The sequence below is a fragment of the Acinonyx jubatus genome, chromosome D2 (genome assembly GCF_027475565.1).
Source record: "Acinonyx jubatus isolate Ajub_Pintada_27869175 chromosome D2, VMU_Ajub_asm_v1.0, whole genome shotgun sequence".
NCBI classification, from domain to species: Eukaryota; Metazoa; Chordata; class Mammalia; order Carnivora; family Felidae; genus Acinonyx; species Acinonyx jubatus.
Genome location: NC_069393.1, coordinates 54,411,695 through 54,437,366, shown reverse-complemented (window position 1 = coordinate 54,437,366; position 25,672 = coordinate 54,411,695). Strand labels below are relative to the sequence as shown.

At 44.2% G+C, this 25,672-nt stretch overlaps 1 protein-coding gene across 1 annotated transcript in view; it reads left to right on the top strand.

Annotated features, from left to right (window-relative positions):
• PIK3AP1 (phosphoinositide-3-kinase adaptor protein 1) overlaps nt 1–25,672 on the top strand; it is a 116,728-nt gene that overhangs the window by 48,389 nt on the left and 42,667 nt on the right. Inside the window, exons 3-8 of the mRNA XM_027062733.2 lie at nt 9,930–10,066; nt 12,770–12,914; nt 14,876–15,018; nt 15,399–15,531; nt 17,434–17,630; nt 20,241–20,430. Coding sequence (XP_026918534.1) covers nt 9,930–10,066; nt 12,770–12,914; nt 14,876–15,018; nt 15,399–15,531; nt 17,434–17,630; nt 20,241–20,430 — 945 coding nt within the window. The remainder of the gene's footprint in view (nt 1–9,929; nt 10,067–12,769; nt 12,915–14,875; nt 15,019–15,398; nt 15,532–17,433; nt 17,631–20,240; nt 20,431–25,672) is intronic.

Sequence of the window (25,672 nt, the reverse complement as noted above, 5' to 3'; positions counted from 1 at the left end):
TCACCTTTCTTCAAACTTCAGTCACGTGAGAATTATCAACATGGCTTTTGATTTATCTTTTTCAACAGTTTTATTGAGATATAATTCATATGCCGTGCAGTTCACCCATTTAAAGGGTAAAATTCAATGGTTTTTTTGGTTTGGGTATATTACATTATCAATTTTTTAAATGTGGCAAAATATGATATGTATTTGCCATTTTAACCAATTTAAAATATACAATTCAGTGACGTTAATGACGTTCACAGTGTTGTTCAACCACTATCTATTTCCATTGTACTATTAACACTATTTTGTGGGTGTCTGGCCAATTCAATTGGTAGGGCATGTGACTCGATCTCAGGGTCATGAGTTTAAGCCACACACTGGGCATGGAGCCTACTTAAAAACAAAAAAAAAAACCCCAATATTGTCTTTGAGTCATTTCATGTTTTTTAAGTAAACTTATTTTATTTAAAAAGGGTGTTTTTAGTTTACTTTTTATTTAGAGAGAGAAAGAAAGAAAGAGAACATGAGGAGGGGAGGGGCAGAGAGAGAGGGAGAGAATTTCAAGCAGGCTCTGCACTGTCAGCACAGAGCCTGTTGCAGAGCTCAAACCCATGAACCTCGAGACCATGACCCCAGCCAAAACCAAGAGTCAGACCCCTAACCGACTGAGCCTCCCAGGTGCCCCTACGTAAATTTATTTTAAAAGGAAATTTTGGGGCGCCTTGGTGGCTTAGTCGGTTAAGCACCTGACTTCAGCTCAGGTCATTATGTCATTATGTGAGTTCTAGTCCTACATTGGGTGAGCCAAAGTTCTTTCTCTTTCTCTCTTCCTCTCTCTCTGTGCCCTTTGTGGGATTCTCTCTCTCCCTCTCTTTCTCTGCCCTCGCTCACTTGTTCCCTCTCTCTATTGATTAAAAAAAAAAAAAAAAAGGAAACTTTGCCACTATAATTGAAAAACCAGAATCTTTTAATGTTGAAAAAGGTAACTTTAAAAATAAAGACAATAAAAATCAAACAATGGTATTAAGTTTTACTGGATACTTGAGCCTACAGAAGTCTGTGGGGTTAAGGCCTTGTTCTCACCATTGTACCAAGGGAGAAAAAGAAAAGCATGTGAAAGAGCTATTAAAGGCATCCTCTTATCTTACCAGGTCTTCTTGATATAGTGGGATTGAAAGAATTGAAAGGGGATTGCTTTCTACCATGTGGTTCAGTGTCACTGAATATTTGCTGTTCACTTTGGAATCATCTCCTGTACACCAGGTTATGTGGGTCACAGTGTGGAAAACACTGTAAAAGTGCACAAGAGCATGGATTTGGGGGTTAAATTTTCACACAGCAAGCACTTGAATGATTTGGACAACTTGCTTAAATTTCCGTGCCCTAGTTTTCACATCTGTGAAATGGGCAGAGTCATATCAATCTCTTCTTAGTTGTGATCAAATGGAACCTTATATGCTAAGGGTCTTGCCTGGTTCCTGGCATATAGTAAATGCTCAACAAATGTGTATTTTTTTTAAGTTTATTCATTTTAAGACGGAGATAGAGAAAGCACAATGGGGGGAGGGACAGAGAGAAGGTGAGACAGAATCCCAAGCAGGCTTTGTTCACGCCATCAGTGCAGAGGCTGATGTGGGGCTCAAACTCATGAACAGTGAGATCATGACCTGAGCTGAGATCAAGAGTTGGACACTTCACTGGCTGAGCCACCCAGGTGCCCCCAAATGCGATTATTTTTAAGAATGATCCTTGTTTATAGTTTTCCCAAAGTTTAGCATTACCTTACAAAGAAAAGTTAGCTTGTGTATTCTGAAGAAACTCTCCAAGATCAGCAAACACCATTCTCTGGCCCTCCTGTAGACTATCAAAATGCCATAGTCCTGACTGAGTGCCAGACAATGTGTAGGAAAAAGACAGCAAACTTAATGGTCTGAAAACTTAATTGGGAAGTAAGAGAGTGCAGCCTTGCGTCAGAGGCCCCTTGAACTTGCAGGATCCTGGCTGGTTCCATTGATGTTCAGTGTCTCTTGACTTAAACCCCATTCTCAGGATGTGCCTGTTGGCCCCGGTTGCAGGTCACAGCATACCTAACCCAAGGCAGCATGGCTCAGAACAAGACAGCATCACCAGGCATTGGTGAGCAAAAGCCCACATTGTGTCTCATGAGTTGCAGCCACAACCCCACACCAGGAATAGCAGGTGACAGCTGCTTCCTGCCTTGGACCTATCCAAACACGAGGCCAGACACAGACCCCTGGGGGTGAATTCCCGCTTGCTTGCTTACTTGAGTCCTTCAGGCACATGTTTCCATCTATAAAATGAGAATAGGGTCTTGAATCCTATCTCCTAGTGTTGTAAGTAGTAAATGAGATTAAGACTGTTAAGCAGTCACCACAGTATTCAATGAATGGTAAACTTTTATTGTTATTATTAGTAGGAAGGAATCTGTCACCAATCAATCCTCTGACCTAGTATGAGTGGCTCCACGTGGTGCAGTGGGGGTACAGGTGAATACATATAGGCATTTCATTTAAAATTCATAGCTTGAAAAAATGTTTATTTATTTGGAGAGAGAGAAAGAGAATGTGTGAGCATGTGTGAGTGGGGGAGGGGCCGAGAGCAAGGGAGAGAGAGAGAATCCTAAGCAGGCTCCAGGCCCAATGAGGAGCCCAAGGCAGGGCTTGATCTCATGACTGTGAAATCATGACCTGAGCTGAAATCAAAAATGTGATGCTTAACCAACCGAGCCATCCAGGTGCCCCTAAAACTCGTGGTGTTTATAGACCCAAATAATGTGTAGACTCCTTCACAGAGGGAAAAAAAACCATTATTCTGACGTTGTTTAACTACGTATGAACATATTCCTTACGCTTAGGCTTAGTATTCTTACGCTTAGTATTCTTTCCCAACTCTGAAAGCAGAACATGGGCAAGATACAAATATAGGTATGAAACAAATAAAAGGCATACTGACTATATTTATTTCATCAGACAATGCTGGTTTATTGAGGAAGCATCATGAACATGGCACGAGGCTGTGGTGCTCACTGATTCCATTGAGGGGGTTGCTGCAGCTCCCCTGTGTTATTTTGGGACTTGGATCTCCCACCACATTTCTCTATATGAAGTAGTGTACAGGGAAACCCTCTGGTGTTCATGTGGCACAAATGCCTACTCTGCACATTGCCCTGCCCCCTCTCCTCTTTGCTCATTAGCCTCTGACATTCAGAATAGCACAATCTAGCTGCAAAATGATTGCAACCCACCCCCTCCACACACACACGGACACCACAATCCTATGGCAGGACCCAGTTATAACATGGTCATCTAGATAACTTGGAACGTGTTTGCCTTTTACTTTAAAGGCATTATCATCTAAATTTAAGCCCAAGCACAGATTCTCATAAGGACTATAGGGGAGGACTTCTGGCAGATACCAGTTTGAGAAACATTGATTCACATCCTCCCTAGATCCCCAAAGAATTTGGAGCAGCCTCCAAAATTAAACACAATATTAAAGACAAATAGGCATGACGAAGGACCTGGGTGAGAGTGTTAACAGCAGTTAAGAACCAAAATGATGACCGAACTGTCTGGAAGTAAGGGCAAAAAGTGAAATGCACCATGTTAGCCTGTTCTTGTGGTCTAGTAAAACAGGCAAGTTCTCTGAAGAGACAAACTTTTCCTGCCACTGAATCCTAGGAGTATTTGCCACATGGATCCTCTATAGATAAGACTTTGTGTGTGTGTGTGTGGGGGGGGGGCAGATGTACAAAGGAAGTCTTTTTTTCTATGATTTCTCCAGAGTTCCTGTGGACCTCGTAAAAGCTGAGAAAATATTGTTCAATTTTAAAGCAGTGAGGATACTATTGGTGTCTTAATAGTACTTTACATTGTGCGGGGTCCTTGGGGTTTTCGGAATGCCTTCACTCAAACATTTATTATTTGAGTCTCAGGACAGCAAAGGTGGTATTATGAGGGCACCTGGGTGGCGCAGTTGGTTAAGCATCCGGCTTCGGCTCAGGTCATGATCTCACAGCTCATGGGTTCGAGCTCCTCATCAGGCTCTCAGATCCTGTGTCTCCCTCTCTCTGCCCCTCCCCTACTCATGCTCTGTCTCTCTCTGTCTCTCAAAAATGAATAAACGTTAGAAAAAAAGGTGGTATTGTCTTCAAGGTGGGGAGGGGTCACAAGAGATGTGCATACTTACGTGGCAAAGCTTGGTGCCATGTCACTCTGTGAGGTGGGTTTCAGGGGTGCTTATGTCTGGGTTGGCATTTCCTTCAAAGGAAACTTTGGATTTGCTGAAGTGGTTGGCCTGGCCCAGTCTGTAGTACGCTGTGGAAGAGGCAGATGTGGCTGAAGAAACGCAAGCGATAGTGTTGTCAATCAGCGCCTCCAGAAGCAGCTGGCAGAATGAATGGCATCCTGCCTGACTTCCTGAAGTGAATTAGCTGCTGGGAGTGAATTCATTTCAGGTGACTAAATGAATAGACCTACTGGAAGGAATTGTTTATATGCCCCATCTGAATGCTGGGGAATATCTGCCAAGTGCCGCACTGTTAGGGTCAATCTCATTTATGCCAAGCTAGTGACACGATTAGCCAACGGAGTCAGTTGCTGCTTTTCTCTGTACCCCAACCCCCATTATCCAAGTGCTTTCTCATTGTGTCAAATAGGAAAACACGTGGAAGGTTGGGAGGTAGGAAGGAAGGAGGAAAAGAGGGAGGAAGAGGGGCCATGCACAATCCAAGGACAGATTTTCTTCTGACCTTTTAAATGCGTTTTTCTTTATATAGTTGATATCCGACACTATAAGATATATGATTCTATATCCTGCTTTTTTGCTTAACATAATGTCATAAGCTTCTACTTAAAACTCCTTTTTTTTTAACGTTTATTTATTTATTTATTTATTTATTTATTTGAGACAGAGACAGAGCATGAACAGGGGAGGGGCAGAGAGAGAGGGAGACACAGAATTGGAAGCAGGCTCCAGGCTCTGAGCCATCAGCCCAGAGCCCAACACGGGGCTCGAACTCATGGACCGCGAGATCGTGACCTGAGCTGAAGTTGGACGCCCAACCGACTGAGCCACCCAGGCGCCCCATACTTAAAACTCTTTTAAAATATTTAAAAAAAATTTTTTTTTTCAACGTTTATTTATTTTTGGGACAGAGAGAGACAGAGCACGAACGGGCGAGGGGCAGAGAGAGGGAGACACAGAATCGGAAACAGGCTCCAGGCTCTGAGCCATCAGCCCAGAGCCCGACGCGGGGCTCGAACTCACGGACCTTGAGATCGTGACCTGGCTGAAGTCGGACGCTTAACCAACTGCGCCACCCAGGCGCCCCTCTTTTAAAATATTTTTAAATGTTCTTTCATCAGTTAGGTTGTTTTCCACTTTTCATGGATACGAAGAGTGATTTAGCAGACATCTTTGTTCATTGTCCTTATCTACATTTCGAACATTTATTTTCCCCCTTAAGAGAGACTTATAGTAGAAATATGCGGCCAAAGGTATGAACACTTTAAAGACTTTCTCTTTCAGGGGTGCCTGGGTGGCTCAGTCAATTGAGAGTCTGTCTGATTCTTGATTTTGGCTCAGGTCATGATCTGGTTGTGAGATCGAGCTCTGTGTTGGACTCTGCGCTGAGTCTGGAGCCTGCTTTGGGTTCTCTTTCTCTCTGTATCCCTCTCCTGCTCATGCTCTCTCTCTCTTTCTCTCAAAACAAAACAAAACAAAACAAAACAAAACAAAACAAAACAAAACAAAACAAGACAAGACAAAACAAAACACCAAACCAAACCAAACCAAAACCAAAACCTTTCTCTTTCTCGGCATATGAACACATGCCTTTCCAGAAAGGTCTTACCAGTTTATACTTCCCTCAGCATCAAATGAGAGTGAGTATATTACCTCACCTTCAAAAGTTTCCTAACTTGAAAAGGTAAAATAGCAGTAAATGTAAAATGTTATTTTTATTTTATTTTCATGATCATTAGTGATAATGAATGATGGTTTATTTCTTTTTAGATGGGGAGGTAATTTGTATTTTTTTCCTTGGTGAATTATCTACTTATTGGGTATTTTAAAAGACATTTCTGTGATCTCTTCATATCTTAAGGAAATTAGCCCCTTCGCTTGTTTATTTCTAATTTTAAACCAGTTTGTGACTTGCCACTGGATTTTTTGGTAACACTCTATTGAGATGTAATTCATATAATATACAAGTTACCCATTTAAAGTGTAAAATTCAGCGAGGCTTTTTTTGGTATATTCACAGACTTTTGCAGCTATCCCCACAATTCATTCTAGAATATGTTTATTACCTCAAAAAAGAAACTACATACCCCTTAGCTATGCTCCCCCAACTCCCTAGCCCCCACCAAGCCCCCAGCCCTAGGCAACCACTAATCTACTTTTTGTTTCTATAGATTTGCCTATTGTAGACATATCATATATTTGGAATAAAAAAATATGTGGTCTTTTGTGACTGGCTTCTTTCACTCAGTATGTTTTCAATGTCAATATTTTATTCCTTTTTATGACTGAATAATATACCATGTTTTGTCTATCCATTCATCAGCTGAGGGACAATTGGGTTGTTTCCAATTTGACTATTATGACTAATGCCACTAAAACAATGTGATTTATATTTTAGGTTTTTAAAATGTTTTTTACTGAAGTTTTAAATTCATACCAACCCTATTGCTTGTTTGGATTGTATTTCTTTTGTTGTTTAAGATTAATAAGTCTTTTCCCGAGCCAATGTTAAATTTTCACCCATATTTTCATCTTTTTAATTTTAAAAATCTGTTTTATTGTTCACTTCAGTCTATAATCCATATAAACTTTATTTGGAGGTATGTGAGAATTAGGAAGCATCACAATAGTCCCTCTGTTTTCCCATCCCCACCCCAAAATAGCTAAATTTTCCCAGCACCATTTCCTGAGTCATTCTTCTCACCAACCATTTTCTTTATACTGATTTTTAGTGCTTTCTTTATCACATATTAAGTTTTTATGAGAATGAAGCTTGGTTTTTGGGTTATCCATTGAATTTAATTGCTGTTTAATTTTTTTATAAATGTAATCTAAAATAGGAATACACTTTATTGTTTCTTAAACTTTAGTAAGAGACATAAAACATATATAATCTATGATTATTGATTTAGTCAGATTTTCTTCTTATTTTAAGACCGTTTTGGCAATTAATATTTTTCTATAAAAATTGTACTGAAATCTAAAAAATTCTTAGCATGGAATTCACATCAGTGTGTTTCTAAAATTCTCCATATCATTTATTATCCTGTCTTTCTCATTGGCATATTTGTATTTTCTCTGCTCTTTCCTTAATATTATTTAGTAGAGCTCTGACTCTTTGGCTAGCTGACTAATAATAGATCAGTAATTTGGGAGAAATGACATGTTCTTCTTTCTTGAAGCACTGGTAGACTGTACAATGGGTCTGTCCCAAGAAGCTTGTACCTGTATTGTAAATTAGAATAGAGAATTGGCAAAAGTTGGTGCCTGGGACTCGGCCGCTCAGGGTAGCATCTAAACAATTCTGGAGCAATTCTGGGGAGCTTCTTGCAGTTTAAAGTAACTGATTGGAGGGGTGCCTGGGTAGCTCAGTCCATTAAGTCTCCGACTTCGGCTCAGGTCACGATCTCCAGGTTTTTGGGTTTGAGTCCCACATCCGGCTCTGTGCTGACAGCTCAAAGCCTGGAGCCTGCTTTCTATCCTGTGTCTCCCTCTCTCTCTGCCCCTCCCCTGCTTGCACTCTCCTTCTCTCTCAAAAATAAAATATATTAAAATAATAATAATAATAAAAATAAAGTAGCTGATTGAGTGTTTTAACTCAATGAGGTTATTTTCTTTTCCAAGAAGATCCTCAGAAATGAAAAAAAAAATGGGATAGTTCAGGCATCTAATAATAAAATATTGAAGCTTGAGGTGATATTATATAATTACTCAGAAGAAGAATATTAATCATCACTGATCTTTTTGGCTCTTTCCTTCACAAGGTCCCTTGGTGGCTGAGAGTTGCTTGGGTGGCATGTACAACTCTGTCCATGGGACTGGGTCCTGGCTGTTCTAGAAGTAACCAATCAAGGACAGAAGGCTATCAGGAAGGACAGATCCAGTGGAGAAAATGGCAGCCTCAGTTAATGGGTCTTGGAGAGCAGGGAGGCAGGGACATTACTCCAGTTAGCCTTGGAGGGGGATAATTAGCACTGAGAAGGGAGTCAGTAGGATTGGCAAGGACAGGAGAGATACAGAAGATCATTGGCTCTGATGGCTAGTGAAAAATAGTATCACCCCCCCACCCCGCTTAAAACACCCAGAGTCCTTTGCCTCGTCTGTCAGCACTAAATTCTGCTTGGATTCCTGTTGTGCAAGCAAGGTCAGAGATCTGGCCGCCTCCGGCAGACCTTGTGGAATAGTGAGTCTTGAGAGAAATCACAGAGAGGGGAAGAGCAGCAGGAATCTGCCTCACTGTCTGTCACAGTCTGGGGCCGTGCATAGACATCTGTCAGCACAGATGTCAGGCTCTAGGATGAGACCGCTGGCCAAGGCTGTGGGGTTTTTAAGCTGCCTATCTGGGAAACCTCAGCCCTTTGCCCAGCCTGAGCGGGTCCTGGAGGTCGTTGCCCCACAGTTAGCAGCAGTAGGACGTGATGGTGCCTAGTCCCCTAACCCATCTCAGCCTTCACGGTCGTGGGAGCACAGCCTCTTCCCCTGTATGACCTGAGGTCTAGCGTGCAAGCCCGTGGGTAGAGCTTTCTGTGGGACATATCAGTGGCCTGATGTACCAGCCCAGCATTTTACTAGGACTGATTGCCATGAGCTCTGCAGGAGGCCACCTCCTTCCCTGGGAGGTCAGCCTGCAGGAATCAGCGAAGATAACCCTTACCTCTCACTGTACCTGCCCTTTTAGACTGTGGGTTCTCCACAGGCAGGATCGATATCTTATTCATCTTCATGTCCTCTCAGTGCCTGACATGTTCGGCTGCTCTGTAAGTGATTTAGGAGTGAAGAAGAGATGGCCCAAGAAAGGGGCTGGATGAGCCTTCCTTCTCCTCTTAACCATTCTTAACTATTTTGTCCTTCTTTGGGATCTTACAGAAGCTTTGGACTATCTCCAGAGAGTATAGGCCTGTGCGCATGCATGCGCGTGCACCCCCCCCCCCCCCCGAATAAAAATCTTGCACACAGCCTATCAGTTGATGGATTCTGGTTAAGAGCCCCTGCCTTAGAGCTCTGGTAAGTTCCACTTACACCATCTCAGCATCATCTCACTCTGTGCCATGCCCCACACGCCAGGACACTCCTCCTCACCTGCCTGAGCCTGTGCACAGTAGAGGTGTTGGCTGTGGCACCGATCTGGAACCCGGTTACACTGACCGGAGATTTGTTGAAAATGAATGCTTGTCACTGTTACTCCAGAGTGGGCACATCGGCTTGTCGTAACCCTGAGGAATAGTGGCTTCCTGGACAGCACAGTTTTTACTTGATGTTCAAAAGATGGCCTTTAAATGGACAGCTGATGCTTGACCCCACCTGAGGAGAAGGGTTCTCCTTTCCTCACAGCCACTAAAGCCAGCAGTGCAGGAAGTCTGGAGGCAAAGCTTCCAGAAGCCCACCTGTTGAGACTAGACTTGCTAGCCTTGGGCAGCAGCCTGTCTCAGACTTTTTGGCCTTCTTCTCAGCAGTCTTCCTCTTGCTGTCACCCTACCCTTGTGGCCTACCAGGTCATTGGCTTTTCCTCATTAGGTCCTCTTTCATGATTTCCTGAGTCACTCCCTTCAGCTTGTATTTATTTGACGTTCAGAGCCATTTCCTATTTGGTAATGTTTGGGGCTTTTGGGCTTACGGAACGTGCCCAATAGTTCTCCTTCCTTGTGTTCCATTCAGCGGTGTCCTTTGTTCCGTAGATTCTGGCTGTGACTCAGTCACTGACACAGAGGCTGAAGACGAGAAGGGGCCTTCCTACTTGAAGCAGCAGAGCCTACCGCCGCAGACTTCACCTGGGAACCTGATGGTGGTGCAGCCGGACCGCATTCGCTGTGGGGTAGGCACTCCTGGGGCTGGTGGATCAGTGTCAGAACATGGCCTTTTCAGTGGATGCAGTTGTCATAGTGAAAGGAGTGGGGTTTTCCTGTTGCACCTCAGTGTAATCCCAGCCTTCCCTTGGGATTCCTCTGTAGATGAGCTTCCCTGAGAACCCCAGGACCTGGGCCTTGAGCACAACTCACTCCTTTAAGTCCAACAGAGGTGAGCTCAGGAATGTATGTGCCATCGATCTAAGACTGTGAGTTCCTAGATCAAAAACACAGAGCATGTGGCACACATGAGCATTACCGGACACTTATGCCAGCCCTGGAGGTAGAGGCCTGGGTCTATTCCTGCCAGGGTAGTGCTGGGAGGAGGGAGATGGGGGGCATTTTGCGAGCTTGCTTCTCCATCAACCGACCACTGCTGTGCCCCACATGGGTCCCTTGAAGCTTGCTGGCTGAAACTTGCCAAGGCTGATTGCTAAAGGGATAAGATAAATGCCAAAGCATAATGTGACTCACATTTTCAGGGTGGGACATGTGTTAACAGGTGACTTGAATGTGATGGCACAATTGATAGTCCATTGTCCTTTGAATCCTACCATCCTGTTGGTAGTTTTTTATTTCCTTATGGAAAATATGTGATGATTAGTTCAGGGCAGTAAAATACTTCCCTGTGGATACAAGCCCTTTGCTAAGTTTGCCAGCATGGTCTCCTAGAGACAAGAGGGTGTGTGAGCCTTGGCAGTGGGAAGTACTAGCTTCCTTGCACCAGTGAGTGGTTTTCCGTGCAGCCTGAGGCCACGAGGTGTTGAGCAAGGACTCCCTCCATAGAGATTGCAAACCGCTGCTTTGGGTGAGATTGAGCTCATAGACATGTTTGGTTTAGATTGCACAGTGTTTTAGCAATTAGGCATGAGAATCTGTTCCCAGCTTCCTTTGAATCAGAATCTGGTAATACCAGGCCTGAGGTGAGTGGCTGGGCCTAGCAGCCCGTTAGATGGGGCATGTATCCCCCAGTCCACTGTTCCCACCACTCACTTTTCTTTATTCTCAGCCCGCTTCATGCTTCCTCCTTGTTGGCCAGCTCTTGGTGGGCATTCCAGTGTCTAGGCTGTCCATATGCCCGCCTGTCTTCCCCACACTCTTCTCGTCCTGAGACCTGTGGTCTTTTCCCGAGACCAGGCTAGTGGGCACTTGTGGGTGAAGGCATTCGGAACTGAAGAATGGTGCCCTTGACATGCCTCCCTGATTCTCCAGACTTTTGTTTCTTCTCCCATCCTGGCTTCCAGGATTCTCCTTGTGGCCTGTCCTTGGTCTCTGGATACTGGGGTGGCTGGACTGGGGTTGGGTCCTGACTGTCAACAGAGAAGAACACACTCATTCTGACTCCCCATGTTGCCTGGGAGAAGGAGCAGGTGGGACAGGGCCTTGGCTGCAGCCAGAGCCAGGTCAACCACAAACGCATCCACATTCAGCCTCAACAGTCTCCAGAAACCAGAATCATGCCTCTCCTTCACCTGTTGTGAAATAGTGGCCTTCATCATGAAGGGCTACTATGAGGACTTTTTTATTTTATGTTATGTGATGTGATGTGATGTGATGTGATGTGATGTGATGTTATTTTTTATTTTATTGTCCATTTCGAGAGAGAGAGAGACAGAGTGTGAGAGGGGGAGGGACAGAGAGAGAGAGGGAGACAGAATCGGAAGCAGGCTCCAGGCTCTGAGCTGTCAGCTCAGAGCTCAACCAACAGTTGAGGGCTCAAACCCACAAACCGTGAGATCATGACCTGAGCCAAAGTTGGGACACTTAACCTACTGAGCCACCCAGGTGCCCCAAAGGACTTTATAATAGAATCGTAGGATGAACACTTGGGGATTAGCAATGACTGGAAATCTCTTCTTTCTCCGCTTCTCTTTGGAGGGTCTATCCTTAGCAGTTCAAGTTTTGAGAGGCCCATTACCCACTTAACTAGCACAGTAAGACAAGACAATCATATGTGGCTGGCCCAGCAAGAGATCTTAAAGCAAGGTAAAATAGCTATTCATAGGTTGCTCCATGCCTTAGGAAAATCAGTCCTCCAATAAGGCATTTTTCCCATTCAAGAACAGCATAAAGAGCAGAAGCCAAGAGGGCTTCTTCTGGCTGTTGCCTCTCACATTGTGAGGTGCATGTGAGTCACCCCGGGTGTCTTGGTAAAATTCGGACTTTGATGGTTCAGTGGATCCAGGAAGGGCCTGAGATTCTGCATTTCTAATGATTTCCAGTGCTGTTAGTCTGCTGGCTTCACTTTGAGTAGCCAGCCTACTCTCAGAATAGTGCTTCTTAAACTATCTGTGAAGATCCTTTTTATTTTGCTTTTTAAATTTTCTAATTCTGCCACGGGCTAATGCTTTTATAAAACACAATAAAAAAGAAATGCTGTAAAAATGAAATAAAAGTATGTATGAAATACAAGCCCCAGGTTTTTAAATTATTACATTAAGTTCAACAGACATAAAATTACTCCATCAAATTGCCGTAAAGGCTTATAAATGTTCACTCTCGGTCTTTGTAACTTGTCTTTTTGAGACCCACAGCAGTTGTGCCCAGTGCTAGACTCCAGACCCCACCCTGCTCTGGGACAGCCTCTCTAGATAGAGCTGGGGATCAGGGAGCCAGCACCCTAATAGGGTACCCAGGAGGGAGAGGGGACACTGACTGGTCTCCTGTTGCAGGCCGAAACCACTGTCTACGTCATCGTGAGATGTAAGCTGGATGAGAGGGTGACCACAGAAGCGGAATTTTCTCCTGAGGATTCTCCCTCATTAAGGGTGGAAGCCAAGCTGGAGAATGAGTACACCATTTCCGTGAAGGCCCCCAGTAAGTAGCCCCATCTACCTCCGGAAATTAGGCATCCTGTTCAGGAAGAGGCCCACACTTACTTTCTTTTACTTGTCCTGTCTTTATTCAGCAATTGAGAAGACTGACAGCCAACATTTGGATTTGGTTGTCATGTTCTATTTAAAGGAAAAGGAAGTTGCAGAAATGTACATGTGTGATGGGGAAAAAATAGATATATTAAAATTTTTATCCTTATGAAGTAAACATATTAAAAATTTTTTAAACTAGAGGAAAGTAGAAAAAAGTCATCAGACTACTATACTGTCTTTTGGCCTTTGTTCACCAGTTTTAACAACAGTTGTTTTCAATATTCTGTTTTTCTTTATATAATCTTATATTTATCCTCTTAGCATTCTTTTACCCTGTGCTGTTACATGGACTTTGTAACTTACCATTTTATAACATACTTTTTCTGTTACAAAAGTAATGTGAGCTCAGTACCAAAAAGTTGAGGAATACAACCACCATAAAGGAAAGTAAATAGAAAATTGCCTATATGCCCACCTCAAAGGAAATCAGTGATTTCTATATTTTTCTGAATCTGTGTACATAGCTTTGTTTTTTTATTTATTTTATTTATTTTTAATGTTTTTATTTATTATTTTTGAGACAGAGAGAGACAGAGCATGAGCAGGAGAGGAGCAGAGAGAGAGGGAGACACAGAACCCAAAGCAGGCTCCAGGCTCTGAGCTGTCAGCACAGAGCCTGACGCGGGGCTCGAACTCACAGGCTGTGAGATCATGACCCGAGCTGAAGTCGGATGTTTAACTGACTGAGCCACCCAGGCACCCCTGTGTACATAGCTTTGTATAGTCTCATCGGCCACTTTCATTACCTGGAAAATACCTTTGAGTATTTCCCATGTTAATAAATATTCTTTTGCAACATGATGCTTAATGGTTACGAGGTAATCCATTGTACAGATGTATCATAGTTTTTAAAGCCAGTTCCTTGTGTTGGACCTATATCTTATAATCCATATTGTTTAAAGCTGCATAATACTCCATTGAAAAGAAGTGTCATCTTTCAATTTTCCATTTCCTCATTGTGTTCTGTATTTATATAATTTCTGATTTCTTATTGTCTTCTTATTCTTTTAAGTTATGATATATTGAGCATCTTCATGCATGCATTTAGGATTTTTTCCTCAAGATGGAATCCCTTGAAATGATGGGCATTTTTAAGGATCCTGGTGGAAATAAGGTTTAATTGCCTTCTGAAATATTACTTCTATCAAGTTTGCTATATCATCACCAGCACTAGACATTATCATTTAAAATATCTTTGCTAATTTGATGTCTTTTTAAAGAGTAGCCCATTGTTTTAATTTGCATTTCTTTGATTATTAAAGAGGCTGAATATTTTTCCATGTTCTGTACTTGTTGCATTTCCTCTTTTGTGAATCGAATCTTTGTGGTTGGTGTATTTTTAATTTTTTCTTTCCTCCTCAAAACCCCTTCCTGTGGTGCCGAAGAGAGAGAGCACGTAGTAATGACAGCAACAGAGCAAGTGAATCAATTCTCCTGGCCCAGTGTCGTGGAGGCAGAATTCCACCTGCCAGGATCTATCCCACCTTGTGCCAACCACTGACCTTTGTATAAAGTGCTTTAAACTCAGCTCCTCTTCCTGTTTATCATGGTACTGGGCCTAGTGTAGTGAACAAAACAGATGAAAATCTTCCAAAAACTCAATTGCAGACCCAGTGAGGACAATTCCTTTGACTCAGAGGCCTCCCAAGTACTGGTCTGCTCACTTCCTACTTCTCCCCTTCCCCTCACTTCTCTGTCCTCCACCTTACCTCCAAAATCTTTCTTCCAGCCCCCAGTTAATTTCTTTACCATTAAGGTGAATCATGAACACTTTTCCCTGGAAACCTTGTTCTTCCTGGGTGCATTCATGGTGGTGTTTTGTTTTGTTTTGTTTCTTCTTCTTCTGTTTAGACCTTTCATCTGGGAATGTTTCTCTAAAGATCTATTCTGGGGAGTTAGTGGTATGTGAAACTGTTATCAGCTACTATACTGACATGGAAGAAATTGGGAATTTATTGTCCAATGCTGCAAATCCTGTGGAGTTCATGTGTCAGGTAAGGATGTTGAAAGGAAACCTGAGTTTTCTGGGCACATAGTTCCTTTTCATTTTTTAATTAAAATTAAAAAAAAATGTTTTTAGTTATTTTTGAGAGAGAGAGTGAGAGCACACATGAGCAGGGGAGGGGCAGAGAGAGACACACACACAAAATTCAAAGCAGACTCCCAAGTTCTCAGCTGTCAGCACAGAGCCCAATGTGGGGCTCGAACTCACAAATTGGGAGATCATGACCTGAGCTGAAGTCAGATGCTTAACTGACTGAGCCACCTAGGCACCCCTGGGTGTGTAGTTTCTGCTCATGGTTCTTCAGCTTCTAACCTGCTGGATGGGAGATAGCTGGGGTTAAAGTCTGACCTTCTTCCCTTTTGTGTTCAGGCCTTTAAAATTGTGCCCTACAACACAGAGACCCTTGATAAACTGCTAACTGAGTCCCTGAAGAACAATATCCCTGCGAGTGGACTGCACCTCTTTGGAATTAACCAACTGGAAGAAGAAGATATGATGACAAGTAAGTCAAAAGGTCAAACCTCAGGAAACCAGCCGTGGGTTGACTCCATTCTGTTGGTTTCAGCATCCAGTCAGCCTGTGCTCAAACCTCACTGGTTCCTTCCCTGCAGCTCATCCTTGGGGGATGATTCCTTCACTGGCTAGCTGGTCTTCCAAATTGTCAATCTGCCTACCTCCACCCCTTGCTAAAAACCCTTTGTGGTCCCATTGGCCTTCAGATCAAGTTCAAACTCCTTAACATGTTTGCAAGCACTTCCCAAGGGGTTCCTGCTGCATTTCTGCCCTTATCTCTCTCCACTCTATCCCTTGGCTCTGCTCTACGGAAAGTATGAGCTTCTTTCACCTGATGAAAATTCTGCCCTGCCTCTTGCCAACTCAACTTATGGGAATACAGTTTCTTCCTCTCCTCATTGGTTACCGTTCACCTGGTGGCCCTCTGTTCACCCCCCTGCAGCGGCTTAGGTAGCACTTCCTCAGGAAGACCTTCCTGAACCTTTGGCAGGGTGTTCCATCTAGGTGCCAGGGGCTCCCCTGGCATGTCAGCTGTCCTCTGTGCTAGTTCTCCTCAGCTGTGTCTGTCTTCTCTGCTAGGCTGTCAGCTTAGTGAGGGCAGAGGCAGTGCCTGGGTGGCTAATTAAAGGCTCAAAACATTTGTTCAGTGAGGGAGGAACAGTCTTGTGTGCATGTGTGACATGAACTGCTTGTGTGGCGATGGTCACTGGCCAGCTGGACAGGGTGCCTGTTAGGGTGCTTCTGTGGACACCACTCTTCCATCACATGGCCCAGTAGAACCCAGTTACCCTCTACCTGTGTCCCACCCTTCTTTCTATCTATCTATCTGTCTATCTATCTATCTATCTGTCTATCTATCTATCACTATTGGGTTTAGAAATCAATTTTTATGGGGTGCCTGGGTGGCTCAGTTGGTTGAGTGTCAGACTTTGGCTCAGGTCTTGATCTCACGGTTCGTGAGTTCAAGCCCTGCATTGGGCTCTGTGCTGATACCACGGGGCCTGGAGTCTACTTCAGATTCTGTGTATCCCTCTCTCTCTGCCCCTCCCCTGCCCCTGCTCACACTCTGTGTCTCTCCGTCTTTCAAAAAGAAATAAACATTGAGAAAAAAAAGAAATCAATTTTTATGAAAACAAACAAAAGAAAGATTGGTCCCCAACTCCACAACACAAACTGTCTATTTTCTTGGTAGAGTTTAACTTGCTGCATCCAGATATTAGTAGGTGGAGGGGGTCATGGGGATCCAGTGACCTACAGGAATACTTTGTTTCCCATGAATCAGAGGGTTAATGGACATCCTGCAGTTCAGGTGTATTAATACCAACGTTCAAAACCTGTCCTAAACAAAGAACTCACTGAATACCATCTTATTAATCCTCTCAGCCCTTTTGAGATAGTTTGGGAATATCTCCTCATTCAAAACTAAGGGCCATGGAAAGGCTAATTAACATACCTAGGATTACTTGGCATACTTTATGAAATTTGGAGTAAGAGCTAAGAAGATGGGCTTCTCTTTTTTAATCAGCACGAAGAAATCGTGTTGAAGTGCTATGAAATTTGCAGAGAAGGTCAAAACCTGATTCCCGTTGTATTTTGCGGCTGCTGCTAAGCCTATAGAAGATCAGCATATTTTGAATTAGTATTATTTTTCAGGATTCTTTGATCCTTTTAGAGAAAAAAGGTAGGATATTAACTGTTAGATTTGCAAATTAATTAACATGTTTCTTCTGTCATCTGAGGGCATATAATCTTCAGTGGTACCTCAAAGGAAGCTGCCAGGTGTTAGGTCAGTCAGCCGAGAACTATTGATTGAGTGCCTGCTGGATGCCATGGTAGGCTTGCCTCTGCCTTCATTTTCATTTGTCCATTGTTTTCCTTAACAATTATTCAGATCAGAGGGACGAGGAGCTGCCCACCTTGTTGCATTTTGCTGCGAAGTATGGACTGAAGAACCTCACTGCCTTGTTGCTCACCTGCCCAGGAGCCCTACAGGCATACAGTGTGGCAAACAAGCATGGCCACTACCCCAACACCATTGCTGAGAAACATGGCTTCAGAGACCTGCGGCAGTTCATCGATGAGTATGTGGTAAGGTCAAGGCGGGGGAGGCCCCAGGAATGGAAATGGACTGTGTGGTCCAAGGGCTGCCTTTGCACTCGAGACATGGTTGGATTTCATCTCTAGCAGGGGCTCATGTGCCTCTTCTCTGGCGGGGCCAGTGTGTGTGGAACTGAGCCCTGGAGTCATATGGATCTGAGTCCACATTCCTGTGCCAACGCTTGTCAGCCACAGTGGATGACATGGACAGATCATGTATACTCTCTCTTATAGTGTCCTAAGATGCAGAAGGAAGGTAACACCAGTCCTACTCATAGGGTTGTTTTCAGGATAAAAGGAAATAATGTATGTAAAGCACTGAGGTCTACCCTCAAAGAATTTACAGAGACATTCAGAGAGTGAATCTGCTAGAGGTTGATGCTGATCCCTCTTCTTCCACCTCCAAGGCACTTTGATGGGATGCTCCCAGCTGCCTCTCCCACTGTCAGGTCCCACTGTGAACTGTTAGGATTGGTTTCTTCCTTAGCAGAGACTACAACAAAGCTCTGCAATTGATGCTTTGGGGAGGCCACCTGTGAGGACCCACCTTATGCCAATGGCCTGTCTCTCTTTCTGAGCCTCTGTGTGTCTAAGAGACAGAGGCCCCGTTTATTTGCTCATCTGGTTTTAGACCCCCAGGTCCTCCTTGATCACTGACTTCTGGGTCCTTCTTTGAGTGTAATCTCATCCATGCCTGGGCCTTATTCCATGCCCCAATATTGCTTCTCTTGTCTTGGAGGCCCCTACCTTTCCTGACTGGACCCTTTTCTGATTTTCCTTCATCTTCATGAGTCACAGCTGGGACTCTCAGCTTCTCTCGTGGGGCTGTGACCTCAAAAGGAACAACAAAGACAATCTAGTCTTACTCTCTATCTCCATACAGAGGTGAGCCTACACCTCCCCAGAAACTTAATTCTGTGCTCAGTATTTGACAGTTTTCAGGTCAGTGACTCACTGAGGCATGTATGGGGGCTCTCCACAGTTTGGGAGTGATTAAGTACGTTGAATGAGTGGAATAGCATGAGTGCCCATTTGGGGCACGGTCTACATAAATAAGGCTAAAAAGTGTTTACTTGGCTTTCCTTTGAAGTCACAAATGTATCAAATGCAGGGTTTCATTTCCATGCCAACAGTTTTTATTGGGGACATACTGTGTTCATAGTCATAACTACTGTTTATTGAATTTATTTGATTGGCAAAAGGCAGTGTTTCATTTAATCATCACCACAATCCTTTGAAGTTGGCAGTATTGTTATCTCTCTTTAATAAATGAGGAGAAGGGCTTAGCAAGGCAGAGTAATTGTGCGAGGGTCACACTCTAGTAAGGGTGGAGATGGGATGCAAACCTAGTTTGATGCTAATTCCGGGGCTTGTTATTCTAGTCTGTGTAACAGGGAAGTTTCGAGATGCCTTTTCAGTTCGCACTGAAATTCATCTGATTCACATTTCTCCAGTCTTAGCTCTCCGACCAAAAATCACCTTCAGCCGATGCATCTTCAGCATTGCTACCAAAAGTTTGCCTCCGCGTGTTGTTTATGACCTCTAAGAACTGTCCTGTTTCCTCTTTCCACCACATCAAAACCAAATGCCAGAACTTGAGTCTCTACCACTTCCCAACTGTCACCTGGGCTACTCCTCAGGTCTCATCAGGAAACGAACACATTGTGTCAATAGCAGATTAGCTCTCTTGGGGTAGTGATGATGAAAACGAGGATTTTTGCAGGTTGGTGCTGAAATAGGATTGTGAAACATCAAAGTTTCTTACCAGGAAAGTTGTGTGGAGGTTTCAGGGAAGCCAGTTTTCTGGCTTCACCACCATCTACAGGCAGAATGACGAGGGCCGCCTGTCCGACTGCAGGGCACTTCATCCAAGACCACCTCTTGTCTCGGGCACACAGGGTAGAAAACCAAGGGAGGTACCTCAGAGCAGCCTGCTAGAAGAGGCAGGGACGAGGCCCCGAGCATCTGAGGGATGTCTGACTGCACGCTAGCTCAAGGACATCTTAGCTGCAGCCCTGCTTAGCCCATTTGGATTTCCATCTGGCTGGTCAGCAAGGGTGACACCCTTGGGTGTCACTTGTTTCCCTAAGTAGAAACCAGGGTGTAGTAGAAAGGTCAGAAGGTAGGATTGCACAGCCCTGAGTAAGGCACTAGGTTTTTCTGAGCTGTGTTTTTCTCATCTTTGAACTAGGGAATATTACAAGTTTCTCAAGCTTTTGTGGAAGGGATGGCATGACGGTATGTATAGGCAAACACCCAGCATCATACCTGACCCGTAATAGGTGCTCATGAGAAAGTCTTTAATTTGTATCCTGTGGATACATGCATCTCATCGGATGCTTAATGACAGTCTCTTGTGTGCATGACTCTGCTTCCTGCTGGGAGAAGATAGAAAGATTAAAACAAAAAATATAAAACAAACAGAAGAAGGCTTGGAGCCTGGCCTCCACGAGCTTTCAGGCTGGTGGGAAATACAGACAGACACACAGCTGAGCCCTGACCCATGTGCACCTTTACTCTGTCACGAGGCCCTGAGGGCCTAACTGTCCCCAGAGGGCCAGGCCGTCTCAGGGTTCCCGTGACTCCCGTCTTCTCTTTCAGGAAACTGTGGACATGCTGAAGAGTCACATTAAAGAGGAACTGATGCAAGGGGAGGAGGCTGACGCCGTGTATGAGTCCATGGCCCACCTGTCCACAGACCTGCTCATGAAGTGCTCCCTCAACCCTGGCTGTGACGAGGAGCTATATGAGTCCATGGCTGCCTTTGTCCCAGCTGCCACCGAAGACCTCTGTAAGTAGCACAGCCCAATTCTGCTTCCATCCTTCTGCTGACACACGGCTTTCTTCACTCTGGTGTGTGGTGGTGGGGGTGGGGGGAAGTCCCTCGCCTACCCCCACTCTGCCCCAGAGAGATGAAGATCCTGTTTTACACAAGTTAGATCTTGTCATCATGTGCTGTGACAAGCACAGTCCTTCTCCAGACTTCCTCCGCTGTGACTGCTGAGCGACTGAAAAGTGTAGGCAAGTGCCTGGAGGTCAGAATTGATGGAGGCATCGTCTTGTGATCTGAGAGGCTCAATCAGTGGCTCTCAACCCTGTCAGTCCCAACGGGCCCTTCTTATAACATTTCATAATGCTTCCCTTTAGTACCTTGACATGCCACTCATATACAATATAATCTACCTACATATGAAAATTAAAAGAAATGTTTTTAGTTTATTTATTTATTTATTTAGGGAGCAAGCACATGTGCCCGCATGAGTGAGGGGCAGAGAGAGAGGGAGAGAGAAAATCCCAAACAGGCTCTGCAGAGTCCGTGCAGAGCCTGACATGGGGCTCGATTCCACAAACCATGAGATCGTGACCTGAGCTGAAACCAACAGTCGGATGCTTAACTGACTGAGCCCCTCAGGCGCCCCATTACATATGAAAATTTAGAAATCAAATATATGTCCTAAATGAAATATAAAAGAGAAGTAAAAGGAAAGGAACAGCTCAGTATGCCTGCACATGAGGACATAATGAAATAGTCAGATGCAGGCATCTACACTCAGAATCACTACCAATGTCATGGCCTCACATGCTGACCGACCGATACGTGTCTGTTGTATTGGAGACTCGGATACTGGCAGCAATAGATTTTCCTAAGTGGTAAATGATTTTTCACACTCTCCTTTCCATTTTCATAGTAATTGAATTCCTGGAAAATTCAGTACATATCAAAACCATGCAGAAATACAAGTTGTATTTATTTATTTTTTACTTTTTTTTTAACATTTTATTTTATTTTTTGAGAGAGAGAGAGAGACAGAGCACGAGCAGGGGAGGGTCAGAGAGAGAGAGAGACACACACACACACACAGAATCCAGAGCAGGCTCCAGGCTCTGAGCTGTCAGCACAGAGCCCAATATGGGGTTAGTTTCCAGGCTCAGAAAATTATAAGCAGATTTTTTTGTTAACCCAACTTTAATGGATTAATATATAATAAACTTATTTCTAAAATATCTTTAGGACAGGATTTTTCCTGTAAGTTGCTTAACAAATTTTGCCTAGTTTTTGGTTACCTTAATTTTTTTTCCCACTAACAACGGTAATACATTCTTATAAAATTTGAAACAAAATAAAGATGTATAACTGAGTTATTAAAAGTCCATATGACTCTACCCCAAGCACTCCTAATAGTTTAGGATACTTGTCTATATTTTTCTTTGTACCTGCTGATATTAAATTGAGAAATATACACACATAAATATATAGATATGTACAAATGCACATATATGTGTAAATACATGTCATAAGCAGGTATTTTTTTAACCTATATGTGTGTCTAGTGAAATATTTAGAAGTCATGAGGGGCACAAATCACTCCATTGCCCATGACAGCCCTGTACACTGCAGGGTGTCTACGTCTTTCTCCCTTCTGCTAAATTCCAGTACAGTAGTACCCCCCTTATCTGATATTTCACTTATTTCACTTTCCCCAGTTTCCCGTGAGCAGCTGTGGCCCAGAAGCAGACGATCCTCCTTCTGACATAGGCTCAGAAGGTAGATGGTAGCCTAATGCATCATTTATCTTATCAAGTAGTGTTTTATCATCTGCTGTCATCGCCAGAAGGGTTCGTTCCATAAAATATTTTGAGGGAGAGAGAAACCATGTTCACCTAACTTTTATTATGCTATATTGTTACAATTGTTCTCTTTTATTACTAGTTATAGTTGTTAATCTCTTACTATAATTGATAAGTTGAACTTTATTATAGGTATGTGTGTATGTAGGGAAAGTATACTGTGTATACACACACACATACACACACACACACACACACACAGGGTTTGGTACTATCTGTGGTTTCAGGTATCTGCTTCTTGGAAGGTATCTCTGAGGATAAGGGGCACTAATATAGTGTCCCTGCATCATGATGACAACCTAAAACCCCCTCTTAGATTTTCCAAACCTCCCCTAGAGGGCAGTGTTGCTGCCCTTGAGACTCACTGGTCTAAATAATGTTGGACTTCAAAGCAGTATTTTTTTTTTTCACATTTATTCATTTTTGAGGATGAGAGAGACAGAGCATGAGCGGGGGAGGGGCAGAGAGAGAGAGAAAGGGAGACACAGAATCTGAAGCAGGCTCCAGGCTCCGAGCTGTCAGCACAGGGCCTGACATGGGACTTGAATTCATGGACCGATGAGCTAAAGTCGGACACTCAACCAACTGAGCCACCCAGGCGCCCCAGCCCTGGACTTCAAAGCAGTATTGAAGCAGGACAACATGCAAGGGGCCCTCAACGAGCTTTCTTAATATGTTGCTACCATTTGCAATCAAAGGCTAAGCACTCTGAAACACTGCCTAAAGCTTACCTTCCTTCCCTCTGGTCTATTTAATAGATTCAAGAAAGGCAAGGAGCACCTGGGTGGCTCAGTTGGTTAAGTGACTGACTCTTGATTTTGGCTCAGGTCATGATCTCATGGTTTGTGGGTCAAGTTCCGTGTTGGGTTCTGCAGAACCTGCTTGGGATTCTCTCTCTCCCCCTGTCTCTCTGCCCCTCCCCTGCTTCCGTGCACACACACGGTTTTTTTTGTTTTTTTTTTTTGTTTTTTTTTTTATCTCTCTCAAAATAAGTAAACTTAAAAAAAGAAAGAAAGAAAGGCAGAACAAATTCCTATCAGTGTATCAGCTTTATTGATGGAGGGCTTCTGGAATGGGCTAGATCGAGTATTGCTAACCTTTAGTCTGAGAAGAAGACAGAGAAGCTCTCGGCACACAGGGAAGTGACCCTGAGCTTCCCACCCATGAACAGAAAAGCGGGTGCCAAGAAGGTGCCTTAGAGTAGGGGATGTGGGCAGGTCAGTGGCCAGAGGCAGACCCTGATGCCAGCAGGGCCTTTGACAAGTCACCCCCAGCACCTGGAAGCTGTGGTCCAGTCGTTACTAGGTACTTGGTAGTTAGAATGGCTGCCCCTTGTGGGGTGCAGCAAGGATGAGGGAAAGCTCGGTAGAAGCTCCCTTCCTACGCCTAACTGGGAGGCCTGGAAGTGCTGATAGAAGCTCTTACCGAATGAGCCATGACCCAGCAGAGGGGCGAGGAGAGAAGGCATCACCCCCACATCCACATCCTCTATCTCACTGAATCCTTAAAGCCGCATAAGGATGTTTTGATTAACTTGCACTTTACACATGAGAAAACTGAGCTCAGAGAGGTTAAGCAACTTTCCCAAAGTCTCACAGCTCATAAGTGATAGAACTCACATTTGAGCTCAAGTCTGTATCTAGGATTGTAGTCTTTATTTTCTGTCTGAATTTTCCATCTAATGCCATAAATTTTAGTCCTAGTTTCTTCTAAAGAAGCCATCTAGCAGCTACAGCCATTGCCCCAACGTCAGCTCACCAAACAGCCTCTGGTACCCTCTGCACATGTACATCCATCTGTCTCTCCATGGCCACCACAAGCATTTCTGGAACATCTACTGGAACATGTTTTAGCTACTTGCCTCTTCTTCTGGGTGTTGGGGAGACAAGAGGGGCCAACACACAGTCCTTTCCAGTATGGAACAGAGACCCATTCACACAGAACATTTGGAGGAAAACCAATACCTACTTGGGAAGCCAGAGATTGTGTATATCATGTCTGCCTGTGTCCTTGTTATGGGGCAATTGAACAGTTAACGAATCCCCCACTTAACTAGCAGTTTAGTGTTGACAGAGAGCCTTAACACCTGTTATCCCCCTGGATGCTCCAACACAAGAAATCTCACACTAGCAGAAAGCTGCAGGGGATGCTAAAGGCAGCCACAGCAGGAACAGTGAACCTCTCCAGCACTGCCCAAGGCAGCGGAGTGCTCTGGGGCTAGTCTGCTTTGTGGCCCTTGGCCACTTGTAAAGTTACGTGGGTCAGGGGGATTCTGGTTGCCCTGGAGGTAGAAGGAGGCCACTAATACAATAGGCTGGCTGTAGAATTTGGCTGCTTTGTGGGTGGGGAAAGGAAACCCACTGTATTTTTCATTTGCCAGATCATATAAGCTCTCAATTTTCTGATTCTAGACATGATTTGGTTTGTGTTTCTGTCTTTGTGGTGAGAAGGACCACTTACTTGCTGGCCCACAAGGAGCCGCACTGGGAAGAAACCATTCATTTATTACCAGTGACTTGCTAGGAGAGAAAGCGGGTTAGTTCATAAACAAGCAGGACAAACATAAATCTAACATGCGTATTTGCAGTAGCACCCAGCACAGTGATAAGGTGTACCATCCGACAGCCCTTTCAGGCAAACAGACTGCTTTTATCTCATCTGTTATTTTGTCCCATCGTCCTTGGGCTTGGTGGATAGAATTACCTCCATTTCACAGGGGAGAAAACTGAGGCTCCGAGATTTAGTAGCCTACTTAAATCCCGTGGAGGGAGAACTGGGTCAGGACTCTGGGTCAGTACATTCCCGGTGACAAGTCTGTCTGCCCCCCAACTGGGATAGAGGACTCTCCTGGCCTGCCCTTCTTCTAGGATCTGCATTTGCCAGCCCCAGAAGGGACACTGAGACAGAAGGGACGTGGAGCTGTTTCTAAATGTCTAAGTAGCCGAGTTTATCAGTGCCCCACCTTTGTTACCATTCAACCCTAGAAGCTGAAAGTGAATGTATTAAGGACTGTGGGCTGTGTTCATTCAGTCACAGGACAAGCAGTATGGAGTGAAGGCTTTCTTTGGAGGTCATCAACGGTGTTGGGACAAATCTGCCTCTTTCTGACTTGAGTTTTGGAAAAGGGATAGTAATGAGGTCCCCTTCTCCAAAAGGAGCCCACAACCACTAAGTACGAAGTTTGTGAGGGAGACTCGCCGTGTTGAATGAAGTGGGGCAGGGGAGTGATGTTGGCTTCTGACCCTGAGATTTTATGATTCCACTCCTGACTCTCCTTCCCTGGAATTGCCTGGGTGTACACGCGCGCTCACACACACACTCACACCCCTCACACTCATGGTCTTTAGTTTAGCTATGCTGCCACCAGGTGGTAACTGTATGCCTTTGATATCAGATATTCAACT